Here is a 17,282-nt window from a genome sequence, read left to right on the forward strand (position 1 = left end):
ACCTTATTCCCCTCTTCCTTCTCTTGTAAACACCACTTGAGAGATAGTTACGTTGTGTGCAGCAAATCTCCCTCCACTCATTTGACACAGCATGGCTTTTGGGGACAGTGCATGCCGTGGTTGCTTTGCAGTGTTGTGGCTGCAGCTGGGGCAGGCTTGGGAGGGAGAGATCCTTGTTTTACTGCAGCACTCAGTGTCTTGGTGAGTGCCACTTAGGATACCCTCATGGCATCCTCTGAAGGAGTGAGAGGTCATGGGTGAGGTTTGACAGTGAAAAACCAAAGAAAAGAAACACAAAAAGTGTAGATTGGTCACTGAAGTCTCAAGTGTTGTGTATCCTAGCTGTTCATCTTGGTTATAGATGAAGCAAATACACCTGAGGAGTCTTTTGACCCAGCATGCCTTAAAATTTTTTACTCAAGGTGATTTTCTGAGCTTTGTTCCTTGGTATAGAGTCACAGAGTTCAATACTCTCTAAAGCTTTTTTGAAAAAAAACTGCTGTCCATTTTCAACATCTTAGGCCATGTTTCTGCTGAAATTACTTTGTTTCCCAACACGGTATTTGTTAATGGGGGATGAGTGGGGCTGAACTGATTTACAAAGTGTGTTAGTCCCTGTTAATTCCCCTAAAAAATACTTCTAAAGAAGTACTGTAGACCTGCAGATTATTTGGTTTGGACCAGTCATAGAAACCCTGAAAAACTGACTTAGATGAGACCCTTCTCAGTTTTCCATGTTGGTTCATAAACTTAATGTAGCTTTAGTTCTTGTCTGCCATTAATGTTATGTGGTCCAAACAGAGCTGAACAGAATATTTAGAAATGCCATTCTTTGTCCTGTGTCTAGGACAAAATAGTTATCCAAACAGCAAAGTTTTTGAAAAGACAGTGGATGAAGACATGCAGAGTTATGCAGAAGAAAATGCTACAAAATATTTCCCTTTGCAATAGAACATTGGGATCTGCAGTGGGTCAGGAGGAACCTAAACTCTGAGTTTTCACAGATTTTGGGGGTGGACTATGTTCATAGTTGCCTAAGATGCATAAATGTATTTCACCAAATAACCTTCATTAGTTGTTGCAGTACAGGTAGGTAAGTAAGTGAGATGACTGGACTGCATCGGTGTCTCCAGGACTTGGATCGTGGACTGCGTTCTCTCTGCATGCTTTTGTGTCTTGAACGCTACTTGGTGTGCTGACCAGTTCCATGCTGCATCTAGAATGAGCTCATGTTTTAGTATAATCACTTTAATTACTAATCATTGGCCCCTGCCCTTTTCTCTTGAGGCTTACAGTATCTTATGGAAAAACAAACGAGTACAGGTAAGGTGACTTGTAGAAAAATGAGATTCACAGACCCTTTAAAAAGAATCTTGTAGTATTACATTTTTCTTCACCTTCCTAGACCTTAGCTAGGGTTTTATTGTTAAAACCTCATCTATCAAAGGAAGCATTTGTAATCTTCAGATTTTTTTCGTCTAAAATTTTGTGTACATTTCTTTATCCAAAGGTAACTCAGATAAATTAATTGAATCTGTATTGAGTTCCAAGATGAAAGAACAATAGCTCTGAGCTCCCTCTATACTGATTTCTAAAGAGTATTTTTTGAAATACTAACTTCAGGTAGTTTTTACTGTCAAAGTACAAGCTTAATCTAATCTCAAGGACATTGATAATTAGAAAACTAATGCAAGTATAATATCACTGAGCATTGGAGAGGGAAGGAGAGTTTTAGATTATGTTTAAGATTCAAGATATGTTAGTGATCTATTAAATGCTATTTAGCTGCTACATTTAGTCAAGAAGGCAACCTTGGCTTTAAAATCTCAGCCTGTTAATAATACAACCAAGCTTTCTAGTGAAATCAGGAAATGCCTTGAAAATTAAGGTAAAAAGTGCTTTAGAAATAGCTCCTTTAGTGAAATGCAAACCACAGAGTTGTTTTGTACATTTTTTGTACAAGTGTTAAAAGCAAGGAGTCACAGGATTGTTACCTTTTAATTCAAAACAAAATCCAGAAAGAAAGATGTTACTTTGCTGTCCTTTGATACATGCATTGTTTTAGAATTCCCAAACTCAGTGTTTGTTTGTTAAAACAGCATATAGCCTCTTGATGATGAAACATTTCCATTAAGCATTTCTGTTTGCTTTTTCAAAGTTTTTAGACCTATGCAATAGTTTGCTACATTGGAGCAAAACTAAAAAAAAAAGGAGGGAGGGCAGAGTTATATGGGAGGCAGTCCTAGGTGATCCTAGTAGGTAATTCTAATAAAAGGATACCTGTTTGTGTAGATTGTGGAGTACTGGATGGTGTGAGATGGAGAAGATCTATTGGTTAATCTCACTTTCCTCCTCCCCCACAAAACACCCCTGATCAATCAACCCCCCAAAACACAACAACAAGAAAACCCAAAAACAAAACAAAAAAAACACCCACACCTAAAAAGCTCAAGTAAACTTAGAATCCAGTCTAAATGCTTTGTACTTCAATTAAATTCTTTAAAAAATCAAGTGTGTCTTCTTGCGTGCCTGAAAAAATGGTTTCCTATCTATGTGAAGTTGTTGTGACTCAGTCTCTGAAAGATGGCACAGTGTCGTCAAGATGATGACAGATGGGCCTTTATCTCATGAACCTCAAGAGGAGGAATCTTGAGAGGTAAACAGGACAATCACTAAGGGTCAATTTTGCATCTGAGAAGAAGTGCTTTTTTGAAAGGACTAGTGTTGAACTGAGATGGTATTTGGTGTTGTGTGAATGGGGAGATTAGAAATACTAATTAAATTGTCAGCTTGAATCTTCTGATAGAATGGTCCAAAAGTTACATGTTTCTCAGGAGCATGACTTGAGGGTAAAAGGAGTGGTGCTGACATGGGTAGCCCATATCAGTATCTTGGCTCCATTTTGCTGATTCAGTTTTGCATCCTGCTGCAAGTAACATTTAACCTGGCAAATAATGACACCAGGATTTAGTAGCTAGAAGCAAAGTCTTTTGAAATTCTGTGAAACAGACTTTAATGGGTTTAACACATAATGCTGCCACGTTTTCTTCGTACTTGAAGTCGTTTGGTACAATGAACCCTAAGTCTTCAAATCTTGTAAGTTCCTGAAAAGGGAAAAAAAAAAAAAGCTATTTCTAGTATAGTTGCTAGGTAAAGCTATCTAATCTAATTTGCAGGTTAAGCCTTTAATGAATAAAACTTAATATTTAAGGCTCAGAGAGATTGTAGAAATTGCCAAGAATCAAACACATATTTTATATAGCCCTATGAAGTAGTAAATAGGAAAGATGAGAGAGCTGACAATTTTTATGTGACAGGATTGTGATCCATAAGCATTGTAAAACATTTTGAAATTTACCAAATTTTATTTTTAGCTGTGTGCTTGTCACATGAGTGTTTGTCAGAAGATGTGATTTAGAAGAAGATTGTTGCTGCAAAATTTGGAATAAATAACAAGCAGCAAAGTAATTCTGAATCTGTTCATTAACACACTCAAGGAAACTGTAGCATAGCTATAACTTGGGGATTAGTCATCAAACAAATACAGTTTGTGGTGCAAAGAAAAGTTACACAAATGGTTTACTGCACTGGGACATAACATTTTTACAAGCTTTGTTTAAATGAGAAGAATTACAGGCCAAGGCCACATAAAACAAGTTAGAATTCTACCTGGAAAATGGAAAGTGAAGGAAAAACAGTAGTGGATCCTAGAAGGTTTATTGGCATTTAAGAGAAGTAGTAGCTGAAAGGAGGCAAGTTGCAGGAAAAGGAAGATACTAAGGAATATAGCTGTCTTCTATATAATTTAAATCTGATTCTAGGAATATAAGAAATAAGGACTATTATAGCCTAAAATAAAACTTAACTGTGATAAATTTACAGAGTAGAATACCAAACAGGGACTGGTACTTGCCATTACCTTTAGCCATGTAAATAAATATCATACTGTTTTAGGAACTTCTGGAGCATCTGCATGCCTGAAATAACAGCACACTGCAGCAAGTGCCACACAGTCTGCACTTGCTCCTGCTTTGTGATTGTTTGTCCAATTAAAGATCTGTATGCAAACTAGAAGTAGGATCCTGGTCAAGAAGGATGCCAAGAGTTAGGTTAGATTTAGATCTGAAGAAGAGTAATGGTGGAAGGCAGGTGAAAGCAGAATAAGGTTTGTTTCTAAATCACTAGGGTGGTATTGGCAATGTGACTTGCACCAGCAGCCAGTGAAGTGTTAGAGAAATACTTGCTAGTAATGAAGGATACCTGGAGGAAAGTGAATGTGGCATTGATACAAAGATGGCAAGTGAATGAGGCAAGAAATCAGCGACAGAGCTGCAGACTGCAGTGCGGTGCAGTGGGTGCTTGGGCTTCATTTCTTATCTTGATAGATGGTGAAATTTTAGTTGAGTGTCAAACCTAACTTAAATATGTTAATTTATGCCCTTTGGAAGTCTGGAAGCTTTGGCACAAGCAAAGAGATTTGGGATGTGCCTGTAGTTCCAAGAGAATTCTTTATCCTAATTCAAAGCTGGGAGGTATTGATAGGGAATGGGAAGTGCTGTCATAATTGAATTGTTAAGTATATATTATAGCAGAGTAACTGCAGTAAATTGTCTCTTGATTCAGGCATGGACTGTTGGCAAATATGTAGGTAGTCAGGGGCTGGTTTGCATGATTTTGAGGTGCTGATTTATTTGTGTGATATATTTAATGCTGTTGCCTGACTTTGAGGGTTTTGAGATAGCCTTTGTAGGTTGGCTTGGGTATTCCATTATATTATGTGGTTTTGCAATCATTCTTAATGATTATTGATTTTCAGTTGAAAATGAGAGCTGGAGGAATGAGTGAATCATCAAAATGGAAAAAGCAGAAGAGATCACCAAGGCCTCCTCGACATGTAACTAAGGTCTCTCCTGCGACAGAACAGTCAACAGGCAATGCTGGTAATACCACAGGTAAGTTGAAATCTGTTTCAAGAGGCCAGACAGCACCAGTCCTAGAGCTTTTTTTTAATCTATCTTTATTTAATTTCTCTTAATATGTTGTTTTGCATTAGTTTTTTTCCTATTAGTTCTCAGTGACTGTAGCAATAAAGCATATAATAGCTTTTAAGGTCCAGGAAAAAGCGTTTTTGGGAAATGGAATACGTATTGATGGAGGAAGGCACGGTCCTGTGGATAACTTGACAGCATTTATCTGCCTTCAGCATACCTCATGAGGGTAGTTTGTACAAAAGGGAATGGGCACCTGGAGAGGTGGCTGAGGTTTTGGACTGCCGTGTGGTGAGAGGAGTTAGAGGATGCAGCACATATGTGGAAGAGATTGAGAACTGGAACGCTGGCAACAGGAGACCTAAGGGCAACTAGCGACAGGACGAGAACATAGTGTTAAGCCACTCCACAGCAAGTTTAGGTTAGATATGAGGAACAATTTCTTCACAGAAAGGGTGATTAAACATTGAAATGGACTGCCCAGGCAGGTGGTGAAGTCACCGTCCCTGGAGGTGTTTATGGAAAAACTGGATGTGGCCCTTAGTGCCATGGTCTAGTTGATACGGTTTTGTTCAATCAGACTTGATGATCTTGGAGGTCTTTTCCAGCCTAATGGATTCTGTGATTCTGTAAGGGAAATGGAGCTGAGGAGGTTTCCTTTAACAGGATATTGCTAACTTAAGTAGCATGTTCCTTCCTGTGTTCCCAAAGTGTTTACAAAAGGGCGTGGGTGTGGTGCTAAAGCAGGAAGAGCAAAGTGTGACTGGGGAAAACGTAGAGGTAGAACTAAAGGACATGCAGAATCTTAGATGTCAAAGATGGGAGAATGAACAGATCTCTCACAACAGATGTAAAGAGTGAAAGTGCACACACACAGTCCATGTGAATAAAGGCCACACTCATTAAGAGACAGGGAAATAGGGGTTGTGCTTATGACTCCTATGGGAAGGAGACTTAAAAAGTTACATAGGGAAAAAACCAGAGGCAACAGCAAAAGTACATAAAGGGGGATTGTGTGCAGGAAACTAATGGGTATATGCCTGAATCCTTATTCATGTGCTTTGATTCAGCCTGCAGGTATGATACCATATGTGACTAGTGCTGTGAGCTTAAGGATGTAATATTGGGGGCTTCCATATCTTATTGTTGTGTAGGAATAGACTAAATAGTTATAACTTTGTAAACTTTGCTCTGGATAAATGAGTCCCTCTGACTGCAAAGTACTCTGTCTCTTATGCACTCTACAGTTCGATGGTCAGACATAAACATTACCAGTGAAAGAAAGCAGACAGGAAAATAGAACCAGTGGCTGTGTAAAAGACCTAGTTCTGACACTTATTCTGTCATAGGAAACTATGTAGTGTGAAAGATCCAAAGTATATTTTTACACTGCTGCATGATTGGTGACAACTGAGGAAATAATAAATGTGTTCAAATTGCCTATAACTCAGAACATCCATGCAGATGAGAACTTATCTCTGCATAAATCATCATTGTATTTAAATTTTCAAATAGGTATTAAAATCTGTCAAAGAGCATTACAACTCCTGTAACATTTCAGAGGGGAAGTCGAATTGTTTTACAAAACATGTCGTTAACCTTGTAGTGTTAGGTAATACATTAATGGTGCTTTTTAAGCCAGAATCCTGGCTTAGCAGGTGAAGAAGAAGAGACTGCAAAATTGGTCATACATTTCTTAAAAATCAAGTGACAGTCTGCTACTTATTCAAAACATTTCCAAAAATCAAGTCAGCGATAAAACACCACTGTGCAAAACTATACACATTTTATGTGTAAATTCATAACTCTGGTTCGTGCCTTTATTTCTGTGCTCTGCACTGTATCTTCTCTTTTTTAAATATTTGGGTTTTAAATATTTTTTTAAGTTCTCCTCAGAACAGTGAGATCTCCAAATATGTCAGTTTCTTCAAAAGGAAAACTTAGATTCTTGGAGCATTGCCTCATATTTAGAAATAGTAAAAATTTTTCACTGCTCCATTTCAGACCCATTTGAATTCTATTGCAATTTCCTTTGTTTAGATAAAATTAAAGAAATAGGTTCTACCATAGATTCAAGTTAAAATTCTCACTTTGAAGGAAAGTACTGGAGTAGTTTCGGATTCCTTCTTAGTTGTGTAAATCCTCTGTACCCTTTAGCTAACTATGTGAGTTACCTTATTTGCTGAGTCTGGTAAACTCCAACTATTGTGTTTTAATTTGGAGAACTGCTAGTATCTCACCTGTTCATCTGTTTAATTCATTAATTAAGAGATCTTAGTTTACCTGTGTGCATAACTGAGACCATTTGTACTGGGAAGTAGTATGAAAGTAATTCTTTGTTAATGTATTTAGTGTATGAATTTGTGGCTGACGGACAGAGAAATAGTGATCTTTTTTGCTTCTGTTTCTCATCAGGAAGTGGAGTTGCTTTCATAGATGCTCCTTCACCCAGCTCCTCTGGAAGCTCCGAAAATGTTTCATCTGCAGTCAGCCCTGTTACAGACAGTGGTTTGGAGTTGTCCTCACAGGCAACCTCCAAGGAAGACCTGACAGACTTGGATCAAGTCGCTTCTTTGGGACTTAATGCAGGAATGCCTTCAAATGAGGCCAAAGTCACTGAAAATCAAAATAATCCTGAACTCCAGGTATGTGGTTATAACTTATGAAGAAAAGTTTCAACTCCCATCATAGTCACTTTTCTCCACAACAGTAATAATACTGTTGAGAAAATGGATTAGAGCTGCAGATACTTTGAATGATAAAAATGCTAGGAAGGCATAAACAGAAGCACTGTGCTGAAATTAAAGCAAGTCATATTCTACCCTCAGGGCAGTAAGAACTGATAGGTTATAGGAGTATTTTTAAAGTCAAGCCCTTAGTCTCACAACCTAGAGTTATGTAAAACAGGTAAGAACTAGATGTAAGTGAAAGGTAGAGAGGATTGCAGATTATCTAGAGGCTCTCTTTTCTCTTAAATTTTGTCTGATCTTCTTCCATTAGTGATCTATGTTGTTGTAATAGTTCCAAATTAAGTGTAAACATATAAGCTGTTGTTTGTTTTTTTTTTAACTTGTCTAGTGCTTGTTAACTCTTGTTTTGCATCTTTCTCACACGACTGATCTCAATGAAGAACGAAAGTCTGAGGGAGGAGAAGATTCAGTCAGCCTCTGTCGAGTCTATCCCTGAGGTCCTAGAGGAGTGCACATCTGTAGCAGAACATTCTGACTCTGCTTCAGTTCATGACATGGACTATGTAAATCCCCGGGGAGTACGTTTTACTCAGTCTTCCCAGAGAGAAGGTAAGAGGTGGGCAGTGCTGTTGAAGTCCTGTCTCCTCTCCGCTGTTCTGTTCTGTTTCACTTTATGCTAAGAGGGTGATAAGTTCCTATTCCTCAGTGGATCTATAACAATTCAATTTTTAACACTTGCTAGGCACTTGAAAAAAGCAAACCCGAAGTTAAGACTGCTAATCTCTCTTTTTCCTTTAGGAGCAGCTCTGGTCCCGTATGGGTTACCGTGTATTAGAGAACTGTTCCGCTTTCTCATCTCCCTCACCAACCCTCACGACCGCCACAACTCTGAGGTGATGATCCACATGGGGCTGCAGTTGCTAACTGTTGCCCTGGAGTCAGCACCCATTGCAAACTGCCAGTCTCTCTTGGGACTTGTGAAGGAGGAGTTGTGCCGGCACCTATTTCAAGTGAGTCTGGCTCATGTAAGCTTGGCATATGGCACTGGGCAGTCAGATACTAATTTGCATCAAATAGCTTATTGGAATTTAGTATTATGAGGTTTGACAGGTCTCAGTCTTCAAAAAAACTCTCTGCTGCACTGCAGTGAGAGTTCTGAATTGCACCAAATAGTGCTGCTGCAAAGCCAGAGAGGTTGTCATGTACTATTTTGTGCAGACCAGGGCCAAGAAGGATGAAGGTGACTTGAATGAACTGTTACTGTGGGATAACACAGTGTTTTGATATAATTGGTTTTGAGGTAATTATGGGTGGAAGTTACCCGTTTAATTGTAGGCAGAACCTTTGTAGTACCAAGCTGTTAATTGCAGAGGGACCAGAGGCAGGTTCTCTCCCAAGTTCCTTTACCACTAACACATTCTGTGGACTTGGCAAAAGAACAAAGTTGTAGTAGGAAAAGTGTTACCACATGCAGAAGAGAACTAAGCATATTCATCCTCACTAGCAAAAAGTGAGACCAGGAGGTTGAACAAGGAGTTGTTTTTTGAAATACCATTGCTGTGGGAGGCAATGCGTGGGTCTCTGGTTGATTGCAGGTGATACCTGCAGTGTCACAGTACTGCCACTTATAGCACATGATGACTTGCCTTTGTAGTTTTTAAAGGGTTTTTTGTTTCTTGTTCAGCTGCTGAGTGTTGAGCGGCTCAATCTGTATGCAGCTTCCCTCAGGGTGTGCTTTCTTCTCTTTGAGAGCATGAGAGAGCATCTGAAATTCCAGCTGGAGGTGAGTTTTTTGAATATCACTGGGTGCCCGGTAATAGTTTATTGACCTTCAGTTGAATGCCTATAGGTAGGCAGTAAGATACTGTCTAAGGGTCAGTTTACTTTTGCACAAATTACTCAGTGCATTATGGATAGGCTGTATAGGCCATTTTTTGTTGGATAAACAAAAGTCTTTGAGACTGGTGTACTGTGCTGCCTGCCTTCATACTGTTTTTTTAGAACAGGAAATCCAGGTGCGCCCAATGATAGAAATATTTGAAACCTTTTCACAACCTCCTTCAGAACGAGATGTCATTAAAGATTTGGGAAGATGAAGCTTAAATCTCTTTGGGTAGTCCTCAAAGCTATTCACTGCCCTGCTTTCTTTTTCCTTTCCTTAAACTGAGCTGCCCTGTGTTTCTGCCAGATGTATATCAAGAAGCTGATGGAAATAATCACTGTGGAAAACCCAAAGATGCCCTATGAAATGAAGGAGATGGCTTTGGAAGCCATCGTTCAACTATGGAGGATTCCCAGCTTTGTGACCGAGCTGTACATTAACTATGACTGTGACTACTACTGCGCCAACCTCTTCGAGGAGCTCACCAAGCTGCTCTCCAAGGTGCTGAACCGTGGCCGGGGAAGGGAGGGGCAGCCTCAGGGCAAGGGTGAGCAGAGAGGCAGGACTTAAGAACGAGAGTGGTCCAAAGATCCAGGATGAGTAGGCTGTAGGGATGAACTAGACCATTTAACATTTGGAAGCAGAAGAGAAAAGAATAGCCATGATGCTTTAATAATGTCAGAGCAAACAATTATGTGCTAAAAAGCTTAGGGTGAAAAGCTTAGGGTGTTCTGTTCTATTCTTTTGGCTTCTCCAAGCTGTGAAGGGAGACTTCCTTTCCCTATTATGGTGGGAGAGGCATGAAAGTTGACTAATACTTACATGTTATTTTCCAGAATGCCTTCCCGGTTTCTGGACAGCTGTATACTGTCCATCTGCTGTCTCTGGAAGCATTGCTGACAGTGATAGATAGCACTGAAGCACATTGCCAGGCCAAAGTGCTGAGTAACATACATCAGCAAGAGAAGGAAGTTGTCAAACCGAGCCCAGAAACCATCAACAACACTAAAGAAACAAGCAATAGTAAGACTCCTTTTTCTGATATTTTAATATTAAGCTTAGTCCTGTGCTAAACTTGGAGATCTCATTTTGGTTGCTGACATAGTAAACTGCTTAAATACATGTTTTCAGTCTTCCTATTGCATGTTCTATGACTACATAGGGTATATATATACCTTCCTATTTGTAAAATTTACAGATAGTAAAATATGCCTTGCATGTGAAGTTTTATATAAATGCCATGTCAAGACTGGCCATCACAACAGAATGAGACTGTGCCATGGAATTCATGTAGACAGAATTCTGAGTATACTGCAAAGTCAGTTACTGGCAGGAGCTCCTTTGAATAAGCACATATTCAGTTTTGAGTGATCAATTCATCATTTCTCTGTTGCTAGCTTTTTTTTCTTGGCTTATGGGTTTACTTCTCTGTGGGTTTTTCATTTGGGTTTGGAGATTTTTGTTGGTTTTGTTTGTTTGCTTGTTCGTTTGTTGGTTTTTTTAACTTCTACAGATATTGAGAGAGTACTGAGTGAGAGAAAACCTTCCAGTGCAGTCTCAGAGACAGTGGGAGCATGTCCTCCCACCAGTGGATGCCTTATGGCTGACCAGATGAAGGAGAGCTGCACGGAATTGGAAGGAGGAAGTGAGGCAGGTAATAGTCTCTGCAGTACCTTGGCACAATACTCTGACTGTGTATATGCTAAGAATGGTCCTGACGTTTGCTGACCAGTCCTGCTATGCTGTAGACCATTGTAGCTGTTGTGTTTAAAATCAGAAGAAAGTATATGGTGAATATTTGTTTATTGTATGTGGACTGTATATGCTTACTAACTGGCATTTCTTCTGGGAGGGGTTAGATCTGGTGGGTCATTCTGGGGCAAAAGTGTGTGAAATTTATACCAGTGCTTAGTGTTTTGAAGGCATATAGGGAGTTTCCAGGGAATCAGTAGTGTAGGTAGTCAAAACAGCCAGAAAATGAAATCTTGATGATGTGTGAAATTGTCTGGGACAAAAAGCTGCTAGGTAATTGTGTTGAAAAAATGTGGGTGGAAGGAATTTAATAATTAAATAGGAGTGTGACTGCCATTTGCAGGACAGCATGTTGCAGCAAAACTCCATAACTGAAAGTTATTATGGGACCACTCATGCCTGAGTGCTACTCTGGGGGTAGGTTTGACTGTAATGACACTTTGTCTTTCTAGCTGACAAGAGTATCCCCAGGAAGCCTACTCGATTTTCTTGCATCCTTCCAAGCCCTCAGGAACTTATGCAGATTAAGAACAAAAAGAAGGTAAGATCTGAAATATGCTACAAATGGATCTTTAAATGTTCTCCTTATTTTCCATCCCTTGAGGGCTTTGCATGACTGGTCGTATCTCAGAAGTTTTGAGTTCTGATCTCTGCTGATCAGAATTAAAGAGTCAGTCAGTGAAAATCCCGCTACACTGCAGAGACAGCAGTGATTATTACCTGTTATGGTTTAGTTGTGCTAAAGGTTGCAGGAGGTGTTGGGGAAATTTTGTGGCATAGTTTGTAAGCTAGGTCCATCTGATTTCTGGGTGGGAGAGTTGCTGGATCTAGTTTGTGTTATATGATGACAATCAGGTATTTTCATCAAAAAGGGCAGGTTCATTACTCTTTATCAAAGATATAAATGGGGAGTGTACCAAGAGGCCTGTGGTAGAAATTAACTAGCCTGCTATTCTGGTTTGCTTTTTCCTGTGTTTGCTTTGTCAAAGATGGTCATGATTGTGGCAAAGCCATTCTTTGTTTTCAGATGTCTGTTTCCTTGAACCTCATTAATCCAAGTTGTAGTCTAAACTTTGTACAACTTTTCCATTCCCTGAGTGGGTCCAGTCTAGGTCTAGTGTTGACAGAGGTGCTCCATGCTAATGGCTTTGTATTAATCTGCTGTGTTGTGTCAAACATCAGGTACTGTCCTGCTTCAGAGACACTTATCTAAAATCCCTGTGGGTTACAGGGGATTGTTTGAGGTTTTCTGTTGTGGATGTGTTGGTTTTTTTCCCATTCACATAGGTTCAAAGAGACTTTGTTCTCTTTCCACAATATATACATGAGGAAGGTTATCTCAGATGTGAGAGATTGCTAAATTTCAGTAAGAAAATGACACATATTCTGGGTGAAACATGAGTGGCCATAACAGTTGTGGGGTAAGGAGCCAGATGATATAGTGGAAAAGAAATTAATGTCTTTGAAGGATTTATTGGTGGTAAAGAAAAGGTTTTTTACTTGTATCTGATTAAAGGGCTTCTTGCTTCTCTCTCCAACATAAGTGGTTTTATTTTTCATTATTATAAGGAATTGGTGGTTGTATTTGTTTAAATTTACTTCAACAAAAATACAACAGATCTCTTTCTACTGCCCAATCTATGCTTTGTGATCCACTCTGGCAATCTCGGGATCTGTGTGTAATTTAAAGCATTGGTTTCTGTATAGGAAGTTTGCTGCAGTACTTGGGAAATTGGTTTTTTTACCTACAACATGGTGCTGCAGTGGGATAATGGTAACTGCCTTCCTGAGCCACAGCTGTGGGGGGAAGTGATTGTCAGCACTGTCTTCAGATGAACCACTGAGTTTTGGCATTAACTAATTTCTAAGAAATTAATGTTGGTTTAGTTACTGTTTCATTTTTAATCCTTTGCTTTGCAGTAAATCTTGCTTTCATAGCAGCTTTGCTGATGGACTCTGTGAAAGTCCATTGTTGAGAAGGGAGCTTGCATAGTGCTTCCACTGCCCTAAATGAAAATCTTTGGTAATACTCTGGCTTTGCTGTCCTGGAAAGGTTAGAAGAAATCAAGAGAAGAGGGAAGGAAGATGTTCATAAATCTCTGAGCTTGCCCAGGGAAAACTGTTTTCTGACCCTAAATCTGCTAATGGTTTCATCCTGAGCATGAAAACAGGGCACACCAAACAGTGAGCTTTAGCAGTGCTGATGCTGACATGGCACCAGCATGTTCTGCTTCCTTTAACCTCTGAAGTACTAAACATTACCACAGCTGGAAGGAGTAAAAAAGCTACATAAAAGCAGAAAACAAATTATGCCTCAAACAGAAAGTTTTCTTTGATGTTTCAAAAGGCAATGACTGGGAGCTCAGAAGCAGAGGACTGACATGATTATAAATGCAGTGCAAACTGCCAGCACTCTGGTCTGCTTTCAAGTGGTTTTAAAGAAGTCTATAGACTTAGCCAGTCCATAGAATACCCTAGGACTTGGGTTACAGGATTTGCAGCTAAACAGAAGTGCCGCCAGTGTCATACAGTCCCTTCAGGCCTGTTAGACCAGGGCAGCACATTGTTATGTCCTTACTGGGTCCTTGTTCACTCCATGCTATTTCAGGGTCTGTGTTTCACTGCAATTCTGAGGGTGTTCACACAGGTAGGGGAAGCAAAAAGTAGAGGGCTGGTGGCATCTGTGGTACTGAGAAATCCCAGAGGAGCTAGTAATCATGATGGTCACGAATTTAGTTCACTAGGTCATTGCTAGCAGTTTGATCGTGATAGGAGCTAACAGGGAACTGACATTTATTCTAGTTCCTTAGTAAAGTTCATACCATTGTTTGTGCTTTTGGTTTTTCTGAACACCACCAAGAACATTCAGTTAACCCTTTCTTAGTCAGTTGTTTTATTACACCGTGACTGTGGCGCAGCCTAGCTTCCCAGCAGGGCAGGGTAGTTGACTTCCCTTCAAAGTCAAAAATGCACCTGCTCTTTCCAGCTTACAGGTAACCTTGTCAGGCTGGAATACCAGATGTTCCTGGGACCGTGTCTCACTAGCAGAATGTTTTCTGGTTCTTAGTTTAAGCTTTTGCAGCACTTCCTCTTTGCACCTGCTGAGTAAGTGCCAAGGATTCTTGCTGTACATCTCCTGATGGTGAGGTAGTGTTATGAGAGCCTGGAACCAGAGTGGGTAGGAGATGGCAATAGAGCAGTGCTGCTTTGCAGCTGGGTGGGGTTGATGTTGCCAAGTGTCCAGGGTTCATCAGAGACCTTCATCTGCTTTGTTTACATACTAGAGCAGGTGAGGCATTTGGAATAACAGAGCTTATTGCTTGGGTAAACGTTAAAGCTTTTCAAAGATGGTAGCTCATGCTTGCTTTGTCCAGAATTATTTGTTAGTGAATCCTTGTGATGAATGCAGGTTTTCTGTTCTTGGTTAGCCTTCTTCATGGATTACACAGTACAGGAATTTGATCATGCTGAGAGTGATCTTTCTTCTATTTTGTTTTTGGTTCAAATGTTAAAAACAATCTAAAGTAAGAAATGCACTTCAAGCTGTAATTATCAGAATGTCTCCTTCAGCTCCTGATAACTGGAACAGAGCAGTTCAACCAAAAGCCAAAGAAAGGGATACAGTTTCTGCAGGAGAAAAACCTTCTTGCCACACCCATCGACAACAATGAAGTGGCCAGGTGGCTGCGGGAAAATCCTCGCCTTGACAAAAAGATGATTGGGGAATTTGTGAGTGACCGCAAGAACATAGACTTGCTGGAAAGCTTTGTTGGGTGAGTATCTTTCTGTATCTCTTTGGTCAGGAAGGGGTGAAAGTTAAGAATAATTAAAGAAAGCAATAGAACAGTAATTCCTGGAGGCATTGGATTTATATCACTTGGTTCTGTGTCCTGCCATGCCAAATTCTTGCATATGGTAACACCTTAGATACATATAATAGTATGATATTTGAGCTCCTTTCGTCAGGGCAGTCTCTGTGAAGACTGGAGAGATAATTACATACATAAACACTTGTAGGGTTGTTGACTCTCTTATTGGTTTTTGCCTGTTCATGGTATATTTCTTTTCTTCTCTCCTCACCCTCTTCTGTTTACTGTCTGAACAAACAAGACTGTAATTAGTAAGTTTATCCCACCTTTCCCGTCCTGTTTCAGCTTCTCATTGCATTTTATTCTTTTTGCAGGACTTTCAGCTTCCAAGGTTTAAGGCTGGATGAAGCTTTACGACTTTATCTAGAGGCCTTTAGATTACCAGGAGAGGCTCCTGTAATCCAGAGACTGTTGGAAGCCTTCACAGAACATTGGAGGGTGTGTACCTGGTGGGCAGAAAGCTCAAAACTGTGTTCTTTTGTGTCCATCTGCTTGCCACGATGGACATGTCAGATCAAACTGCCTATATAAGCTTACTGTGCCCTGCAAGCAGCAGCTATTTTGTAGGAGGTGGCAGTGGCAAATAGATTTCTGGAGTGCTTTTTGGAAGCTGGAGCCACAGCCTGGGATTTTTGTTTGCCCCAGAGACGATTCAGTACTGTTAGGAAAATGACTGTCTTGGTCACTGGTATCACTGCTCCTGTAGGACTAATTTGTGCATATATTTGCCTTTCAGAAATCAAACGGGTCCCCGTTTGCTAATAGTGATGCCTGCTTTGCCCTGGCCTATGCAGTTATTATGCTGAACACTGACCAGCACAACCACAATGTCCGCAAGCAGAACGTCCCAATGACTCTGGAGGTGGGTGCTACCACTGTAGGCATCTGTCTTCTCTGGTTTTGATAACAACGCAGTGACTCTTTTTATCTTAATGACATTCTCCTTTTTTCCTTGGCATTTTTCACTCAGGTATACAGTAAGCTGTTGTGCAGCACCAAAGTTGAGTATAATTTGAGGGGGAGTTGTGGACAAGGGGCAACCTGAAGAAATATGAGCTTAGCAGACACCTTAGTATGTTTATCAAGAGGCTTTTGTTTGTGTGATCAAACTGTATACTAAGACATAGTAAGATAGAGAAGACTGTTGTACTGCTGTGAGCTTCTAGAGAGTTCAAGTCTTGTGTCAATTCTGTCATTCTGATACAGACCTGTCCTTCTGATGTCCAGCATTAACTAAGCATGTGTTATGTTGTGTCTCTGTTCTTTCCTTCTTTCCTTGTGTGCGTAGACAGGAGTTGCTGGACGCTACTCCCTTTAAGAATAGCATTTAATCTTTGAATTTTGAGGCTGCATTTGTTAAAGAATGCAGGAAAATCTCCTTCTGGCCCCATGGAAAACAAGTGGAGTAGTGCTCCTAGCCAAAGAGTTTAAAGTGGGAGATACTAGGAATTGACATTGGTGTAACTTTTCTCAGGAGTTTCGGAAGAACCTGAAAGGCGTGAATGGAGGCAAAGACTTTGAACAGGACATACTGGAAGACATGTATCATGCCATCAAGTAAGAATCAATCTGTCATTTCCTTATACAGAGAGAGCATACAAACTAGAGTTGTTAGGTCTGTGAGATATCTGGAGAGTATGGAAAGCAACTCACCAATCATGTGCCTGTTTGCCTCAGACCAAATTCCAGCTCCATGTGGGGCTGTAGTAACAAGTCTGTCACAGCAATTGCACTTGGATTTGTATCTTTGGATTTTTTTCCAGGTATTTTAATCCACAGAGTTTAAGATAAAGTTAGAAAATCTGTTACTTCTATGACAATGGAAAAGAACAGCTGAGCAAGACCAGCACATATGGAATGCTGTATCTAAGAAGGCTCTGTTCTCCAGACCAGGCCTTTAGACTCCTTTAGAACTTTTTATGTGGTTTGAGAGATATTATCTCATCCCCAGGACTGCATTGGTGCCCTGACATAATGTGTTCAGGTCTCAGTTTAATATATTCTGCTTTTGAGCTCTTCACATGAGGCTGCTATCTGCACCCATCTCTTCTGCCACCCCTAAAGCTCTTGGCCCACTGACCAGTACTTGAGGAGCGTTCCT

The 17,282-nt window shown here is 40.1% G+C and overlaps 1 protein-coding gene across 5 annotated transcripts in view; it reads left to right on the forward strand.

Annotated features, from left to right (window-relative positions):
- The window catches only part of GBF1 (golgi brefeldin A resistant guanine nucleotide exchange factor 1), a 107,207-nt gene that overhangs the window by 72,199 nt on the left and 17,726 nt on the right, over positions 1-17,282 (forward strand). For 3 of the 5 annotated variants that reach the window (XM_027878052.1, XM_027878053.1, XM_027878054.1), the window contains 14 exons: positions 1,288-1,323; positions 4,817-4,952; positions 7,404-7,633; positions 8,119-8,287; positions 8,477-8,688; positions 9,363-9,461; positions 9,867-10,061; positions 10,397-10,583; positions 11,074-11,214; positions 11,765-11,853; positions 14,883-15,085; positions 15,496-15,619; positions 15,918-16,043; positions 16,656-16,738. In XM_027878052.1, the coding sequence (XP_027733853.1) occupies positions 1,288-1,323; positions 4,817-4,952; positions 7,404-7,633; positions 8,119-8,287; positions 8,477-8,688; positions 9,363-9,461; positions 9,867-10,061; positions 10,397-10,583; positions 11,074-11,214; positions 11,765-11,853; positions 14,883-15,085; positions 15,496-15,619; positions 15,918-16,043; positions 16,656-16,738 (2,030 nt within the window). The remainder of the gene's footprint in view (positions 1-1,287; positions 1,324-4,816; positions 4,953-7,403; positions 7,634-8,118; positions 8,288-8,476; positions 8,689-9,362; positions 9,462-9,866; positions 10,062-10,396; positions 10,584-11,073; positions 11,215-11,764; positions 11,854-14,882; positions 15,086-15,495; positions 15,620-15,917; positions 16,044-16,655; positions 16,739-17,282) is intronic. The other 2 variants (XM_027878056.1, XM_027878055.1) reach the window with 1 other exon arrangement.

The sequence above is a fragment of the Empidonax traillii genome, unplaced genomic scaffold (assembly GCF_003031625.1).
Source record: "Empidonax traillii isolate 1590-97213 ecotype Southwest subspecies unplaced genomic scaffold, ASM303162v1 scaffold38:size1800464, whole genome shotgun sequence".
NCBI classification, from domain to species: domain Eukaryota; kingdom Metazoa; phylum Chordata; class Aves; order Passeriformes; family Tyrannidae; genus Empidonax; species Empidonax traillii.